Here is a 19,360-nt window from a genome sequence, read left to right as displayed (position 1 = left end):
ACTTAATTGCAGTTTGTCCCTTCCTTAATACAAAACACTGGATTTCTCTCAGTCATTAACTCTTATCTTTCTGTCTGTCTTAACTCTGAAAATTAGCAATGATTCTTTTTTCTTTGCAGTGTGTTTTGGAAATTCTCCTGAAGGAAAGTTGTATATAAAACCGCTTTGCAGAGCAACAGGCCTCCAGAAATTTTTGACATTGAGTAGCATGAATGAAGGATATTTTGGTACCATACTTACTACAAAATATGCTGTGCAGTCTTAGCTCACTATAACTTCATTTGTGCTAGTTCTATACGTTTTACTAAGTTACTTTATATATGATATAAACCAGTTACAACAAGGCAATATTATAAAACGTTAACTGATGTTTCATTATTAAAGCAGAGCACGTAAGATTTCTTTGGACCTTTGCTAGTGCAACGTCCTGATTAAAATGATCAAATGATTAAAATGAAGACTGCATCACTGAGTGTTTCTACCTGAGGAGATAGTTGTACAGTCTGCTTCCCATAAGAATGTTTCACTCAAACTTGTTGAAGGTGAAGAGAACTTTCCCATGAACTTTGCTGATCTCTTGCTGCGGATGGTCATAAGCCTCCCAGATCTGTCACATCTCAGACCTTCTGGCAGAGTATTTCCTTGAACAGGAAGACCAGGATAACAGATCCTCAGGAACCTGACATAAATAATTTATGGTGATGCTTCATAGGGGAAAGCAGACAAAATTAGCCAAATACTTTTTGAGAATGCTATTACTTCAGGCAATTTTTTTAACAAATACTATGGCGTTGCAATGAATAAAAATATAATGTTCTTCCTATAAAGCAAAATTTATTTCACTGAGACAAAGTCTTGAGCAAGATTTTGGGCCAGAAAACTATGCTGCTAAACCTTTAAAAGAACATACAGCTGCTGGATTGTACAGAAGAGAAGTCAAGTTTATACCTCAGTATTATTTCTTATTATTTGAGCAATGTGTCCTATATTTTATGTCAAGTATCTGCCAGCGTTCTGATGCCTTTTTGTGAGATTTTCTATTTATCCAAAGAGCTATGCATTTATTGAATCTTCCAAAATCCTTGAAAGGAAAATTATTCTGCATGCATGATCTTCCCACACTTACTTTTTTATGTTTATTTTCTATTGGTTTTCTTCTAGTTCACCACACTACATTCATACTACTAGTAGATTCTATCTTGGTACTACTAATAAAACAAATGAATTATTCTTTCTTTTATAGTGAATGTAAAAATCTTTGGAAGACTGATTTATAGAAAGCGGCTGTGTACAGTTCTAGTGCAGAGACAAACTTATAAGAGGAGCAACCTGTAGCAGGTTAACATCCCTTATTGTTCACTAAAAGCAGCTGTACTATAGTGCAAAATCTGCACAAGGCAGTGACAGACTAAGTCTAAAAGTGAGAATGACCTAGAAATCTTGGTTTGGTTGCAAGAAAACAAAGCCTGACTTTAGGGGGGTGGGGAGGAGGGAGCTGTTTTGTTACCGGATGCTCTTAGAAGATTTAAGTAGGATTATGAAAGTTTGGCAAAAATAGAACTTATTAACCAAAGCAGAAAGTATAGGAACTCCAAATAAGGCATTTAATTATTTTTTATCATGAAAGGAAGCTGATAAAAAGATACGTTGGATTAAGTAAGAAAAGAATGAAATTGACTGGAGAAATTTTAAATGGAAAATTCCATTGTTACGTCTTTTATCAGAAAGTAAATCCTATGGAGGCGTTGATTTTTCACCCCATAGTGTGATAAGCTTTTTGGTAAAACAGCAATCGTGTAATTGAAATCCATTTTACATCATTTTCCCTTGGATAATTTAGAATTAGATCAATTTATATTCTGCGGATATAACCCAATGAGAGTATAAATGCAGCCACTAGAATTGTTTTTGTCCACGAGCAAAGCTAGTATCATTTACTGATTCATTACACTCTCAGCAGGGTCCTTTATTTCAAAAGCTACCTGGAATTATTACTGGCAACAGAACACTAAACTCTAAAATAAGATTTGCATAAAAAATTACAGGAAAAATTATAATAGTGATTAAAAGTAACATTTGGTGACTATTTTGATTAGAGTACCAAGTTTAAACGGTAAGTGGTTCAAATGGACATGGAGGGTCTTTTTCCCCTCTAACTCCAACTTCGAATGCACCTGTTTAACTAGAATATTGTGTTCCTGATAACATGCCTGAAATAATAGACAGTGCTTCCTTTAATATTTAACAATATAAACATCAGGCAAAGGTTGTACATCTAGAAACATAGAATATGCTTTTTGCATTAGGGTACTAATTTTAGAAATAACCTCTGTCTGCCTAGGCCTTCTGATGTTTGGTTGTCATAGCAAGTCAGTAATTGAGTTTTCTGGGCATTTTGACCACCGGTACAAATTTGCAAAGCAGATTACACAGCAGAAACACAATTTCCGTCCTGACCTTTATAACATCGCTTTCTGTTGTGGGAATTGGAATGTTTATGGAGGGAAATATAATCTAAGTGCACCTAATTTGTGAGAATGTGATTTCTGACGTTAACCCAGTAAGCGTCATTTTGATTCATCTGATAACAGATTATGTAAAGACTTGGCATTAGGGAGGTATCATAAAACTTATTATCTTTTATTACCTAGGCAGAGAATATTGGTTTAGATGATTATAAATTGAAACTCAAGGAAAACTTTCATTTTCAGCTGCTGTGCAAAGATCCTCGAGAAACCTGTTTCCCAGTGATCAGTCACAGACCTTGGCGAACAAATGGCCTTGTTCACATTCTTCAGTATAAACTGGGCACAGGAATAATGCTAAGCTTTTGTAGATCTAGAGATGCTGTTTGGGGGTAAGGATGAAGCACCTACTTGAAAAGCCTTTGCATCGGGTACTGTCAGATGGTTTATCAGATGGTTCATCCTGGTCTTGCGCCTTTGGGACTTTGGGAGTTCTATTGGTTCTTGTCCCTGCTGTTGTCTCCTTGCCTGGTCTGTGGTAAGAGGTTGCTGTCACTAATTAGAGACTGTAAACTCTATAGCTGACTCACTTATTGTGGACTGTAAGGCTATTTCTGCATTAGCAGATAGAGTAGACCAGTAGAAGCAGATCTGTAGAGCAAAATAGTTCAGGCTGAGGACCTGACATCCATGTCGTACACTGCAATTTTTCACTTCAGACAGCTCTAGTCTGGTCCCCCAGGCTGAATCACGCTGATGGCTGGAAAGAATTGGGTGGCACCCAGAGCACATTCTCCAGTTGAATTTCAGCTGAAAGAAATCCAGTTGCCACATTCTCAGTGATGCAAACTGGAGCTTAGTAAGTGTAAACAGCGGGAAAGTTCACTTCAAAAGGCCTTTCCTGATCAGCACGGAAGCAACAGTATATGCAAGCCCTGCATGGGCCTGTGGTCAAGCAGCTTTCTCTGGGACTGCTACTGTCAACTGGATGCATTTAAATGAATTTGACTTGCCTGAACGTCCATCTAGGATTTGACGTTTGATGAAAAGGTGAAGAAAGGCACTGTATGGCTCTGTTATGTCTTGGAATGACGAGGTAGATTAGTAGAAGTGTTGCATTGGCATCCAGTCAGGTCTCAGTGGTATAAACTTGATCAATCTAAATTCAGCTCTGGTAAGATGACAGGTTGCTTGATGGTGGCAGATAATAAAATAATCAGCGTTAGGTTTCACTTTGTTTCCTGCAATCCTTCAAAAATGTGTGCTAATAAATGCAGTCTGGGAGTAGAGAGGCCTACAGTGTCCAGGATTTAAGCTATGTTCTTGTTTTGTTGCTTGGTTCAGAGCTGATTTTGTGAGGAAAGAGAGATGTTGGGAATAAGCTTAGGTTGAACTGCTTCAGGTTTTCCCTCTGCCTTGTTCAGACCCACTTCTTGGCAGCTTAAGAAGATAAAACTCAGCTGGTTTTTGTTTGGGTTTTTTTTTTTTGTTTCCTCTGCTCTGGAGATGCCTTTTCTGGGACACACACTTTCGTGAAAAGCCTTGTTTACCTTTTGGAACTGTTCAGTATCCTCCTCCAAAGCCTGCAGAAAACACTTCAGGGCTTGTTGAGCCTGATTCAGACTCAAGGAGGAGCAAATTCAAGCACAGATAAGCATGGTTGATCGAGCCTTTTGTTTCTTTTCTCAGTGAAGGATTCCATTTCAGGGCTGCAGGTATAATGAGCGTTTATCAATGAGATCACTGATAACTGCCATTGGCTGCTGTCCACACAATTTAGGAAAGCAATTTGTTTCCAGTAAAGAGAGGGGAGTGCTGACCAGCTGCGTGTTACTGCTTTTGTATGAAATATTTATACCGTGGATTGATCCCCCTCCCCACTGGGTTAAATGCCTAGAACTTCTCATTAGTTTCCAGAGCCTGTGTTGTACAAACACAGGCACAGACACCCTCTTGTGATTACTGATGAACAAGGTTTCCCTAATTCTAATGTGATTATACCTGCAACAAGGCAGGAAATATTATCTTCATCCTCCTGTTTTGAAGAATTTGGGAACTTCTTTTCAAAGTGTGGGTTTTGGGCTCTCATGCTCTTGATGCCATGATGATTTGGAAGGCAGCCTTTGGCACTTGGTTCTGCTTTGTTTTAAATGCAAATTTATGGGAACCCCTACAGTTTTACAAGAGACGGAAGCATCTTATATTGTGGCATGAAAGCATAGATGCATGTTCATTCATAAACATGGTAAGTTATAGCTTAATAAATGTGTAAATAAACTTGGGTAGCCCATTTAAAGTCAGTGGGTCTGTGCTGATTTATGCTGGGCTGAGGATCTTTTCAGGCTTGAATACTTTGGGGGTTGCTTATGATTTTTTTCTCTCTTAAAGTTACAGGAGAACACCTTCACTCATCTCTGTGTACTGATCCTTATTATGTGACCTTTACACCCTTCATTTACTTAGGGAATTCTCTTGGCAGAGGTATTTTAATACAGAGATATTTGGAAAGCTGTCTCTACTGATAACCGTGGTAGGTTACTGTGTTGGAGAAAGTTGTTTCTCCATTTATGTTTTTGGATTTAAATAGACTCATTTCTACGTATGGCAGGGACTAAGAATGATTCGATAATTTGCAACTAATAATTTATTAGAACAACTTTGCCCTTCTTTCTCTTCACAAATTGTCTGCAAACAGATTGTACAACTCTAATATGTTAATGGCTGAAAATTATTTGAATATTTTTTTCAGCAAATATCTTTTGGTCTGCAGATTATTTGAATTGCAAATTGTGACTGTTAAAATGAAATATATAATTAACACTGCAAACAGAGCCGATTGGGTATTACAGAACAGTTTTTATGGATATATATTGATTTGCTGAAATGAACATTTGTTACAGAAACATAGTGATCTGAAAAAAAAAAATCTTTGCTGAAAGAAATATCTGTAATCCAGAAGGGAGTTCTTATCTTGTGTGCTCCTGACAGCTAGCTTGAGGTTTAGTACTTTCTGAAGCAGTCAAGACAACCAAGTTGAATGTCCTGTTCAGGCAGGAGAACTGAATCTTACCTTCTCTCACCCAGCGGGGTGGGCTGATGCAGACTTTTATTTATTCTGGGACAAAGCTTTTCTGATATGCTCTGTTCAAACTGTTACCATTGTAAAAATAAGTACAAATTGGCAGAATGTATAGTAGTTTCAGTATTCCCTTGCAAGTGTATTAATCAGGACTGGGCAGAATGGTGGCTCCTACACCCGTCAGTCAGACTGTTAACATTTCTGATCATGTGCTCTGATTTTAATGAAAAAGTCCTTGGAAGGCTTTGCTTATTAGCATTGTTGCAGTGTTCAATGTGTTAAGGCTTGGAAAGTGTTAAGCACCAGGGAAACTGTTTGCCACCTGCTCCATCAATAGTTTTTATCTGGGTGCAATTAATTAATGTGAATAACATACAGTGTTTTCTATCCAGCATCAAAAATCGGAATATAAACACTAGTAGGTATATAGTCAATAAGGAATAGAGGCAGCGCCATGGTTTTGGTAATGTTTTGGTACTATGTTAAAGGACCAGGTTAGCAGAATACTAGGCACTTCATGTACAAGAAGGGTTGAGGGTTCTTCTTGGTGCAAGCACTGTGAAAAGGGAAATGCTAACATTAGGAATATGCAGCACATGGGAAGATGTGTTAGGGCAGCGTGTCACTTTGTGAAAAGTCAGAGCTGTGGAGAATTATGGATAATGGACAGGATGCTCCAACCTGGGCAGGCTTCATGGCCAAGTTATGTTTGTGTGTAGCTATTCCAAAAAGAGCTTACAGCTGCCTTAGCCTCCAAACCCACATCCTTCTGAATGACACACTTCACCTCCTAAAGGGTATGTCTGTGACTGCAGGAAGGGTTTGCAAACTCCAGTGAGCTTTGAGGTAGCGAGCTGGACTACCATATAACACAGTGCTTGGAGGAACTCGGATCTAGCAAGCGTGATTATACGTGTTCCTTAAACTCAGGACAATCTTTGGAAGGGCATAGCAGTAACAACAGTCTTAGTGACGTAAATACAAAGGGAACGTTTGCATATATCAGGACCTATAGTTGCATATAGACTATAATGTAGTTCTCTTTCTTCAGACCTAGGACTGGGGAGTAGACGCTCACTATAGCTATTGTCTGCTGTTGACAGAAGGTTTACGTGAGATGAGTGTGGTAGTTGTATTTCTGACACCTCTGAGTATGTAATAATAATAGAGTGATTAAATGTTCTAAAATCAGCAAAAGAAGTTACATAATAATTGATGCTTTCACACTGGAATGAAAGGTTTCTGCAGTACTGTTTAATTATGAGGAACAACTGAATTTTTTTCCTGAAAAAAAAAAGAAATTACATACATTTGTCCAGAAGGAAAGCTGAAACATAGCTTGTGTTTAAAAAAAAAAAAAAAAGTTTGATTTAATGACATTTGACAGCAAGTATTTTCCTTGGGACATTGTGATTCTTATTCTCCATTGCTATTCAAATTTATTATAGTACTTTATACTTCTAGCACAGCGGACATGGAAAATGTTTCTTTTCCCAAACCATGAGCATCTAGTGAGTAGCTGTTGCAGATCAACATGCCACTCTGTTCCAAACAAATTATACTCAGGGAAATATCTTTGGCTGCTAAAAAACAGTGTAGGGATACTAACTTCAATGGTGTTATATCTTTTATGATAATTAAGGATTTTCTTTAGAATACTGAATATTTGCTCTCTTCCCAGGGCTTGATTTTGGTAAAAGCCTAACTAACAATAATAATTTAAATGGAAATATCTCAGACTAAATGGAGCTTCAATCACTGTTCTGTCCTAGAAATTGGTGATCTCTACCCAAGGAGAAATTCCTTATTAATAACATTCTCAATGTAAGGATGCTCCCTTAAATGAAGTTAATGTCTGCACAAATATTGTGGTGCTTATATAGAAGAGCCGAGATGCACATGTTTGTACAGTGAGTGAGCAGTAAACAAATAGTTTTTCTCTGCAGATTTCTAATGTTTCTCGAAGGAAAGCTTGTCTCCCCATCATGGTTGGCAGCCTTTTCCAAAATGATACGAATTCAATAGCAACTCTAAATCCTAATTTGCATATCAATCAAAACTGATTTTACACAAAATATTGGAAACATGCACGTACAGTTCCTGTATTTCCATGTAAAGTATAACAAACATATCCATGTATATCAGCCCTATAGTTATGTCAGCATTATGAAGAATTAAAGTCTTGATCCTATACATCCTATATATTAAATAGTTACAGATTGCCTCTTGATGGGAAAAAAATATCTCTGGCCAGGAAAGCTATTTGTATCAAGCACTTTGGAGCAATTTCTTTCCTTTTTCAACAGCAACTGCTGAAGGAGAAAATTTAGTCTTCCTTTTGCTTCCAGATATACCTATGAACTATATGTCTCCTGTGGGTAGTAAATAGATATTGATTTTCTTCATAACAGAAGTACATTATTACAGTGATTAAACTGTAGACCTTCCTTTATGATACAAAAAATTGGAAATTGGTGAGCTAAAGAGGATTTACGTTACAAAATTGTTTGGGTTTTTGTATTCATCAAACTGTAATTCAAGCTCTGAATGCAAAGGCTTTGTGTATGTTGCCCTTTTTACACAGCACCAATTGGCATTTAAAATAAATGCTGATATTATAATTATAAAAGCATTATGTCTGTTAGAGCTGTTAATAGTCACACTGCTTCACTTTTTTTATTCTACATTTGTCAAAATCCTGACAGCGTGCTCTGGAACAATGTTAGATTGACTGTTGATATTGTTACTCAACAAGAACATTGATTATGTCTTAATAGGACATATTCAGTACATACTGTATGCAATTATCATCTTAAATGAACACAAGCATTTATTTAGCGTGAACTGAAATTATTTAAATCCTAATTTTTCTTTTTGGTTAGCTTTATATTATAAAGGCATTAGTAGCAATTATGATATGGTAGCACACTACTGATATAGGATTATGCATGAATACATAGTTTATAAACAGAATTATAAATAGAAGTGTTGAGGCATGGGTGCATTGTTGTAGAAAATACTAATATCCATGAAACAGTAAAAAACTCTCTATTGGTAATAAATATTAAGATAGCCTAAAAGGATACTTAAAACCCTTGCAAGAGTTTTGACCGTTCTGTACAGTGTTTGCTTCCCAAACAGTGTTTGTTTTGATCTTAGCAACTGAGTACATATTCGGGAGTTTCTATTCTCCCCAGTTGTTTTTTTTTTTTTTTAGATGAAGCACTGAAGCACCAAACAAAGGCTTGGGTGTTGTGATACTAAGTGTGCCCTTTTCTGGACATGCAATTCATAGGTGGTTTACAATGACTGCAGAGCACTGGATGAAGACCTAGCTAAAGACACTTCAGGGGGGACACCCAGCCAGGAGGAAACACTGAAGAGTCCTGGTTTTTTTCCAGACTTTGGTGCCTGTCTGCAGGTTTTAGCTGGGTGCTGATGGGAGGCAGGGTTTCACAGCCTGAAATCCTTAGCAGGATCCTAAAATTCACTAAAAAAGAAGCTACAAATTATACTGAGTTGGGTAGCAGGCTGATTATGTGAATAAATGCGAAAGGGAAAAATGACGTTTGCCAAAATTATTCTTTTTCAGCCCCCTTACATATAGTTTAAATACTGGTGGTAAAAACAGTGTTGTAAAGATTGACAAGAAAATATGTTGAACTCCTGTTTAAACATCTTTGAATTACAGATTAACTAAAAGACTAAAGCAGCCTAAAATTCTGAACCCAGTCCATCTACACATGTTACAAAGAAGATTAAGCCTTGATCGAAATTCTTCTTAGTTTAGCTTCAGTGTCACAAATACCCCATAGTGTGTCCTTCCAGAAAATATATTATCTCCTGAAAATAACTAGATAGTTATATTGGAAAAAACAGAAAGCATGATTTTAGTAAATAGGTTTCCCAATGTACATTGTATCTGACTGACACTAACAGTGACCAGGAGTTCAATTTTCAGCCAGAATGAAGTGCTTTTCATACATGTGCAATCTGTATGCCAACTTTATAGATTAGATTTAGTCATAACTGCTTCAGGTATCAATGGCAAAAAGAGGTCTTTGTTACAGGAGTTTTCTCATGCTCTTCTTTCTTGTGAAACTGCTTTACTTGTTCTGTTTTTCTTTATATTCAAATAAAAAGTCTAACTGAAATTTTTGAACTTCAGAAGTTAAGCAAAAGTAGATTTTTCCCTCCCTCCTCCCACAACCAAAGGTAAAGTTACCAGGGCCATTGAATCTAGATAAACAATTAATCATTCACTGCTTGGATACACTTCTTTAATACAGTGCCAGAATGGGATTTCTGTTCCTCACTTTGGTGCTACTTTTTGTGATCTTTATCAAGTCATTAAGATCTTAAACCAGCTTTAGTCATGCACCAAGGTATGTGCACTAAGGACCACTGAGCTCTTGAGATCATCAGTGCAGACAAATACAGAAATGACTTCTCTCCTTTGACTTCATGGCAGTGATGCTCCAAAGAGCAGACACTGAATTTGGATGCCTAAAGATAGATGGAAAAAAAAGCCAGGCTGCGGTGAAAACCTCAGCTTCCTGAGTGATTGCACTTCCTTACCAGATAAATAAACAAGGGGAGACACATTGGTTACACTTCTAAAAGCTTTGGGCGTCTGAAGTTTCAGGGGATTTGTTGTTGTTCTAGCAATACCAAGGCTCTGAGAGTCCATGTACATAACTGGAAATTCAGGACTTGACCACTGATATTTTCAAACATGTCCACCTAAGGCTTCTAAACCTTTCTTGTAATCATGTAAGTAGTTCCACTTGTTTCCATCTTACATTTTGAGTCCTACTGTACTGAGGATGCTGTCAATCCCAGCTGAATTTAAATGGCACGTGAATGCCTTACAGCCTGCAAGTGATAGCTTATGCTAAGACTTGGACTGTTACTGCTGGTGATGTGAAATACTAGCCATGGCTTGCTTCTCTTAAGTCACTGTTAGTTTTTTATTGTATCTGTAGGAAATATTAAAAGATTAAAACTCAGCAGAAAACCATCATTATCTGGTTTCATTCAGCACCACCTAAAAGTAATCACTTGGTTTGTTCCACCTGTGTGTATCTACACCAAACTTTTATTTCCCTCTGTTGTGATTAGATCCTGCTGGCTTTGTCAGGAATCTGAAATCTGAAAAAGTGCTGTTCTGGCCTCTCGTTGCTTACTAGTGCTGAACCAGTTATGTCGAGGCGGCAGGGGAGTGAAATCTGATAGGAATGTTAACACTGGTGAGAATGGCAGTGGGTGGACCTTCAAAGAAAAACACTCAAGACACAGTTCGCCTCCTTGGCAAACCAAACAATTTGCCAGTGTCACCCCTGCCGTGGCTAAATGACTGGAGTGAAAATTTATGGGGAAAGGAATGGTTCTCCTGCTGTAATTATACAAACCGTCTCAACAGTGTTACACTCCACAAAGTCACAGTTGATAAATAATAAGCCGCACAAACAGCGACTTAATGTTCATTTACTAAAATCATCTATTATCCTTTTTAGCTGTAGATCCGCTTTGTTGAGACTCGCTGCATATTTATATTGCTAGCAGCTCGCTATCCAAACGGTATTAATTGGATTGGTTTTGCGAGAGTATGCTTCGGGGGCTAGGTCACTGCTTCCAGAAGCTGGGGGCCTGGGTTTAGTGACAGGCAATGTCATGGTGGGACACCAGTCTGAGCAACTGTGGGGTCCCAAAATGCTACCAAGAGTGGGGGCTGCATTTATCCCTAACCTGCATGGTGTAGCAGGGATGGAGAAGATGAAGAAAGGCTGCTTTTCTCCTTCACTGCCCTCCTCCAGGAACACCCATTTCTCACCAGATGGGAGCAAGCGCAGGGAGAGACTGCACTGGGGTAAAAGGCCTGAGCCCTGCGAAGAGGGAAAAGATGAGGAATTGCCGTGACAGCTGGCACTGGCAATTCCTGGGGGATGTCCCCAGCCCAGACCCTGGCCCTCGTCAGCTGAGGAACGGGCTTAGGAAGAGCACAGGGACCCATGCTCCGGCCACAGATCCCCACTCCCGTGTCCCAGGATTTACCGGTAGTGTGATAAATCACAGAGATGCAAATAATTGCTGCTGGTGCCTGAATTGACTGGGCTAGAAGTATGAGAAATGCTAAAAAGTTCTTTACATGCAATCTCCTAGTGTAAAGAGAGCATCTGATGGGAACATGCCTCTGCTCTCGGGTTTGGATCTGTTAGGAGTTGCTTTCTCTAACAAAGCAAATATTTGGTGACAGAACTAGATGTAGAAAGTGCTGCATAGCAGGAAAGTGTGAAGTATTCGTAATGATATGAAATACTACTAAAAATTCAATGTTTTCACATTCCGTTGCGAGCTTAAACATTGGACTCTTGTCACAGAAATTTCTGCTGCAGTAGACACAATTTCTAGCATAAATGGGCTTGCTTTCAATAGAAAATGGGACAGTTTTCAAAGGAAAAAAGGCCAATTTGTAAGTAAAAATGGGCCTTTTTCTGAGCAAAGAGGCTTATAAACATGAAGTGATAAATGGCTTTGCAAGTTTTCCATACAAGAATAACAACTTCCTAATCAAAATAATGAAAAAGTTGCATCTAGGGGAGGGGAGAGAAGCTGCATTCAAGTTTGAATACATTGAATGAATTTTAAAAAATAAGTATATGAAAACTGTGAATTTTGTTCCACTCTGTAATCTGAATTTTTGTTGGAGACATGTCAGTAATATTTCTTTGTGTATATTTATATGATGTTATAAATCGAAATACTGTTCTTGGTTTGCTGCCTTCTGAGATGAATTTCATGGAATAATGTTGTAAGACTTAAGGAAATACATTTCTTAGGATTCCCTATGTGGCAGTGGCATCTGATTTTTTAGTAGTCCATATGTTTTTAGAACTAAATATATCTTCTGGCTTGACTCATTGATTTTACATGCAAATATATTGCCTCTGATGAGCAACTGATATGGTTGCTTCTCTCATGGCCTAAAAATGCTTCAAAATCTAAGTACTAAGGAATTGGGATCTCCTTCTTGCACATGCTCCAAAAAAGGTGTTGTGATGTACCCAGGAAAATGCATAATGCAAAAACGCACTGTATAGTAAACGCTTTCAAATCACTTAGTGACATAGAAGATTGTGTGACCCGAGAGGTTGCTTTGCTAAGCTAGAGATGAGAAATAAGTCATTTAAATTTTACGTGGCGAGATACAGGCTGGGGCATGAATGGATTGGGAGCAGGCCTGCAGAGAAGGACTTGGGGATACTGGTGGATGAAAAGCTGGACGTGAGCCGGCAATGTGCGCTCGCAGCCCAGAAAGCCAACCGTATCCCGGGCTGCATCAAAAGAAGCGTGACCAGCAGGTCGAGGGAGGAGATTCTCCCCCTCTACTCCACCTCTGGAATACTGCATCCACTTCTGGGGTCCCCAGTGCAGGAAAGACGTGGGCCTGTTGGAGCGGGTCCAGAGGAGGGCCACAAAAATGGCCAAAGGGATGGAACACCTCTCCTATAAGGAAAAGCTGAGGGAGTTGGGGTTATTCAGCCTGAAGAAGAGAAGGCTCCAGGGAAGGCTTTATTGCAGCCTTTCAATACTTAAAGGGGGCTTAAGATTAACTTTTAATAGAGCGTGTTTTGATAGGACAAGGGCTAATAGTTTTAAATTAAAAGAGGGGAGATTCAGACTAGATATAAGGAAGAAATTTTTTACGATGAGGGTGGTGAACCACTGGAGCAGGTTGCCCAGAGAGGTGGTAGATGCCCCATCCCTGGAAACATTCAAGGTCAGGTTGGATGGAGCTCTGAGCAACCCGATCCGGTTGGAGATGTCCCTGCTCGTGGCAGGGGGGTTGGACTTGATGACCTTTAAAGGTCCCTTCCAACCCAAACCATTCTGTGATTCTATGTTCTCTGCTATGGGATAAGCCCTACTTCAGCTTCCTTGATTCTGCTTTATAAGGCAGCGCATGGGTGGTAAACAGAGATCACTGTGTTGCTATACGAAGTTGTGTAACACCAGTTGTCTCCCTGCATGTTAATTCTCTGGAAAAGTGTTAGATAAAGGACGTAGGATGAGTGATGTCAAAGATGTGTAGCCTTCATTCTTGTAATCACTGTTGGCTGATAGAGCTGGTCTGAGGTTGAAAAAGCCCACTAGCCACCTTTTCAGGCATCGTTATGTCACTTTGCCCCTGAGATCCAGACTTACTTTTCAAGGAAGGTTTGAAAAAACATTCCTGAGCACTCGTGATATTCTTACCATATAGTTTTAAAGGTGACTGCAGCACTTTCCCATCTGTGTCCTCCATTGATGATGCAGTACATATGGTCTTCGGGCAGATGGTTCCATATAAGGCAGCCATATGAATGGGGAAAATATTCATTTTAATTAGGTGCCCAGTCTTGTCTCCAGTGAAATCCATGTCAAAATTCTCTACAAATTCCGTGGGAGCAGGTTCTGATGCTGATAATAGCTGCCTTTGATGGGACCTATTACTACCCTGTTGTCCAGCTTGCAAACAGATGTGCTTTCATGCCTGATGCAAGAGAGGTGAATTAGAAATGCTGTCATATTCCCACTGCAGAACGGTGGCCACAACTTTTTTTCCAACTTATGACTGTCTTTCGGGGGAGGGAAATTAAGGGTAGGTTTTACTATGGACCTATGCTGTCTGGTTCTACAATAGGTAGGCTGGCAGGTAAGTAATCATGACACAGGAATCGGACATTATAGATGTAGATCATTAATGTAACTATACACATTTGCTTTGTGCAATAACTGGCATTCGTTGCCCATTTTAGAAACTGCTTTCTTGTTTCTTACAGTGAAGCAAACTTAGATTACCATTCTAAATGCTAATACACAGAATGAATGTGATTTAATAAAGTGAATTTATATGTAGATTGTGACATTAGTATTTAATTATGTACCCATCATAACACTGATGAAGCAAGCAGCTAAATATTGGTGCACTGAAGTGAGAGCTTACTCTTAAAGAGCAGGTATATTTTAACTTCTTTCCTCTTTCCGAATCTCCTTAAATAACAGGGTAGATTATGTACTGTTTACCAATATTCACTTGTATTCCAAATGAGGTTTCCATTGTAGCAGCTGAAGCTTATAGAAAGCTGTGCTTCTGTTTTGGTAAAACACTGATAACAGATCTGTTTCTATGCTATGTTTTATTAGGCCAAATTAAGGTTTAAATTTTTTTAAATTTACTATTTTAATGTGAATTAAAAGTAGTATGTAATCTGTTGTCTTTTTTTTTTTTTAAACCTTTCCTTTTCTGTTATTTTTTTCAGACTATGGAAACCCCAAAATATGAGCTAGTTATAGAAGCTAAGGATATGGGTGGTCTTGATGTGGGACTAACTGGCACAGCAACTGCCACTATTCTTATTGATGACAAAAATGACCATCCACCAGAATTTACTAAGAAGGAGGTAAGAGTTTGCCATCTGTCTTCTACAAAATGGTACATGTAATTGTAATTAGCTTGTTTCTAAATATAAAAATGTTCCTTAATGGAAGAAAATACTTAAAGGCATCTTTTTAGCTCAATGTGACAGACTTTCCTGGAGCTGCTCTTTTCTTCTTTTTTGTTAATAAATTTGTATGCATCATTTCCAAAACAAAATGCATCCACAAGGTAAACATTTGTGTCAAGAGATTTCGTTCAGAGGTTGGCTAGCAGGATGAAAACCTGTAAAATAAGTTTGCTAGGGGTAACTTTCTCTTTTTGCTCCTATGGGGGAAAATAGAGAATTCCCTCTTGCCTATGTTCTAGCTTAGGGCTTTTGATGGTCAGGAACATGGATGAAAGCAACATGTTTTGTCCTGGCTTGAGAGTTCTGTAATGAAAGCTCTAGTCCTAAAAGCTTTAAATTTAACCTGCAGGTGGAATTTGCAAGGAAAGTTTTTTTTTCCCTGCAAGTTGAATTCCACTGAAGAAGGCTGAAAAGTCAAAAAATCCCCAACCCAAACCAAAAGATATTCACTGCCTGCAGGAGAGTGTAATACTGCTACAGCAAAGTTTCTGGTTTCAGGCAAAGCATCTACCAAATTTCCTGCCCTTCTCACGCTGCTCCCTTCCCCCCCTACATTTATTATTAGTCTGATTTCTTTTTAATTTTTTTTATTTTTGCCACTGGTGTCTGGAGACAATTAGAGAGTGTCAAAAGTTTTACCTAATAACAGCTAGTTTGCGTTTTGCTGTAAAAGTTTCCTGAGGCTCTGCAGAGTTTAAGGAATACTCCTGAAAGATGCAAAGTAAGCATAAGTGATGCTGATTTTAAGGTAATTTTAGAAGAAAAGGAAAGCCTATTGCTATAAAAGCCTTGGTTTTCTCCTTAAGGTATGTTTTTACCTTTTTTTAATTTTTTTTCTGGCCTAATTTTAGCAATTTGACAACAGATTATTTTGAAACAAATTACTGCGATTTTGCTTGAATAATTATTTCTTTTATAAATACAAACTGGATAACCAGATTGAAAAAGGATGGAGGTGGTTTTTTAAAGAAAAGGGAAGAAGAATAAGAAACAATGACAATTTTGCTAACAGGAATATTATTTTTCACTAATCGGTGGCAATAGCTATAATTACTTAAGTAAAATGCTTTGGCAAGAGCATTTCAGTCACCTAAAAAGTACCACGGAGAGCCCATTCCAAACCTTTCAAGTACATAGGTGATAACTAAGTGGCTTTGAACAAACTATTAATTCCCTTAGAATTACCCTTTAGATCAGGCTTTTAATACTCTGAAAGCTGTTTCCCAACAATCAATAATTAAAATATATTTAAAACATTGTATTTTTTTAGCCCTCTGGAACATAACAATGTAAAAGGACAAGTCAGTGTATTTAGAAATAGGAAGTGATTGTATTAATCAATACTGATAGCAATTCATGTCATTCAGAGTCCCACCTACTTGAATTTCCAAACTTTGAGCTTTCTTTAAAAAAAAAAAATCTTTCTATAATTATATGTCCTGTTTGTCTTAATGGTTTGGTAATTTAGGCAAGCATGTTAAAAAACTTGGGTGCCTGCTTAGCCCCAAATGTACTGTTAGACAGTCTGTATTTGTGTGGAAATTCAGAAATGTTTATAAATTCAGTTCAGTCAGTGATAGTGAAAGGTACTCTGTACCCTTGGAAGTCTGGTGCTTTCAGTATAGAAATAAAATAGCAGGTATGAAGAGACAACATTATGTAGCTTTTGTTGAAAAGGCTGGTCTTGCAGGTTTTTCTTGTACTTTATATGACATACAAATTTTCCCGTAGAGGCATCTCTCTTTTTATAATACATTGTGACATGGTTTTGAACCTTTCGCTATTTAGAGAAGTTAATGACCTCAGAAATCTTCTCTCTACCTTGCTAAGTGATATTCTTATTCCATGAATAAGGCAGGAAAAATCAGTCTTTAGACATATGGTGTCAGGCCCCTTTAGAAACATATGCTCTATTAAAAATAAGTAGTGTAAGAGGAGGGAGAGTGGCTATTAATAGAGCTAATGCCACTTTATTTGGCTTACTGCTTAAACTACTTAGTTATTGTATTTAAATACCAGTCACATACCACATGCTGCAATACTATTGATTGGAGTAGGACTTGAAAGAGAAAGACATATTCTACAAGATAACTTTTGAAGTAGAAAGCTCAAATTCAGTAAACCTGAAGGTTTGATTTCAGAGTACATCTTTTATTTTCTTTGAGATTGGCTGCTTTAGGATTGGGTTCTTATGGTATTGACATGTTTTCCCAGCTACCTTCCTTCTCTTTAAAGATACTTTTTTCAATGTGTTTTTCCCTTTTATAAAACAAATGCTTATTTACTGGCCTATGTTTTCTTCTGACAGTATAATTTCTACCTAAAATAGCTCTGCCTTTATTTGTTGTATGTTGTTGATGTAGCTCAATTAAGCCAACTTTTCACCGTGTTCTCTTCATCTATAACCACAGGGTTCAAATTCATTCCTGATCTGACACAGTAAAAGCCAATGAATTTGTGAGAGCTGGATTTGTTCAAAAGTCTGGATGCTGTATAAGTACAACACTGGGTACCCCAGACTGTGCACTTCTTATGGTTTAACCTCAGACAGCAACGCGCCACGCAGCCGCTCGCTTACTCACTCCTTCCCCCTCACCCCCTGGTAGGATGGGCAGGAGAATCGGAAAACAAAGTAAAACTTGTGGGTTGAGATAAGAACAGTTTAATAACTAAACTAAAATATAATAATAATAAAAATTGTAATAAAAAGGAAAGTAACAAAAAAGAGAGAAATAAAACCCAAGAAAAGACAAGTGATGCACAATGCAATTGCTCACCACCCACTCTACCCACTGACTGATGCCCAGTCGGTCCCTGAGCAGCGATCCCAGGGCTCCTGGCCAGCTCCCCCCGGTTTATATACTGAGCGTGACGTCCTATGGTATGGAATATCCCTTTGGCTAGGTCGGGTCGGCTGTCCTGGCTGTGTCCTCTCCCAGCTTCTTGCGCATCTCCTTGCTGGCAGAGCACAGGAAACTGAAAAATCCTTGACTTGAGATAAGCACTGCTTAGCAACAACTAAAACATCAGTGTGTTATCAACATTCTTCTCATACTAAATCCAAAACACAGGACTATACTAGGGACTAGGAAGACAATTAACTCTATCCCAGCCAAAACCAGGACAGCACTAAATGGTGTTTTGTAGAATGTAGAATGCATTGTTATATGTATATATAAAGTTGTATATGATTTCAGTAATATTAATGCCCAGACAGAAATTTAATGATTTTTTCATAGCTTTCTCCAAAGTGGAAAATTTTTATATTTCTATGTATTTCTGTTTCCAAGAAGTCTTACATATGTTAACAGATATTTCTTTGATTCCTCAGCGCAAGGTAATCTTAGCCATGCGTGAGCATGTCTCTGTCTGTTGAAGATGAGTTTTATCTTTTGACGCTTGATCAATCTCTTCCTTTTTTTTTCCTTCAGAAACAAGTTTATGGATCTACCCCTAAGCAATGATACACTTCTGTGTTCTCCTATTGACTCTCTATATATTCCTTGGAGGTCAGGTCCTTACACACCTATTCAAAATGCTCATTAATGGGCTTTATTTGGTATTTTCAGAAAGGTCTAAATGCTCTTTTGTTGCTGTACACAGTTTTGCAGTAGGCTCTACTGGGTTTATGTAGATCTTGCTGGAAGAGGTAGTGAATCTCTTCTTCCACCTGCTATTTTTTTCCCGTTTACCACACCCATGCCATTCTGATGCAGTTGTGGCCTTTGTGCTCTGGGAAAAAATCATTGATGGTGTGTCAGAGCATAATCACAGAAGAAGCTGAGCAACCTGGCTGTGATCCAACACAGCACTTCCATTAACTTCAGGGGAATAGTTTAAGCCCTTGAGGTTATAAGTATGTGTCAGGTACTTTGATGGGTTAATGTATGAGACACTGCTTTGTGGAATTCAGCCCAGTTAATTATTTTGTTACTGCCCCATCACTCTACACACCTCCAAAATATCTGCCTTGTTCTATTTCACATATATACTTACCCTTACTGTTCATAATAGGCTCCGAGCAGTGCAAAAATCCCTTCAGACGTGCAAACAGTACCCTGTTCCCTCCAGGGGTTTAAATAATTTCATCTTTAATGCCTAAAAGAGCAATGTTTTAAGAGATCCTCCAAAAATCCTAGGTGAGGTAACAAGGTCTACCTTTTAAAAGGTCACAATGGCTGGGATATTGTGCCAGATTTAAATTATAGAGAATGAAAATAGAGATACTTGTAAAGTTAGTGGCCTCTCTTTAAAATTTACAACCCTAT

At 38.2% G+C, this 19,360-nt stretch overlaps 1 protein-coding gene across 3 annotated transcripts in view; it reads left to right on the top strand.

The window, feature by feature from the left end:
• Nucleotides 1-19,360, top strand: part of CDH13 (cadherin 13) — a 541,021-nt gene that overhangs the window by 405,937 nt on the left and 115,724 nt on the right. For all 3 annotated transcript variants that reach the window (XM_052797009.1, XM_052797007.1, XM_052797006.1), the window contains exon 8: nt 14,847-14,987. In XM_052797009.1, coding sequence (XP_052652969.1) covers nt 14,847-14,987 — 141 coding nt within the window. The remainder of the gene's footprint in view (nt 1-14,846; nt 14,988-19,360) is intronic.

The sequence above is a fragment of the Harpia harpyja genome, chromosome 9 (genome assembly GCF_026419915.1).
Source record: "Harpia harpyja isolate bHarHar1 chromosome 9, bHarHar1 primary haplotype, whole genome shotgun sequence".
Taxonomy (NCBI): Eukaryota; Metazoa; Chordata; class Aves; order Accipitriformes; family Accipitridae; genus Harpia; species Harpia harpyja.
Note: the sequence above shows the minus strand (reverse complement) of the source record. Positions and strands in the feature narration are given on the sequence as shown.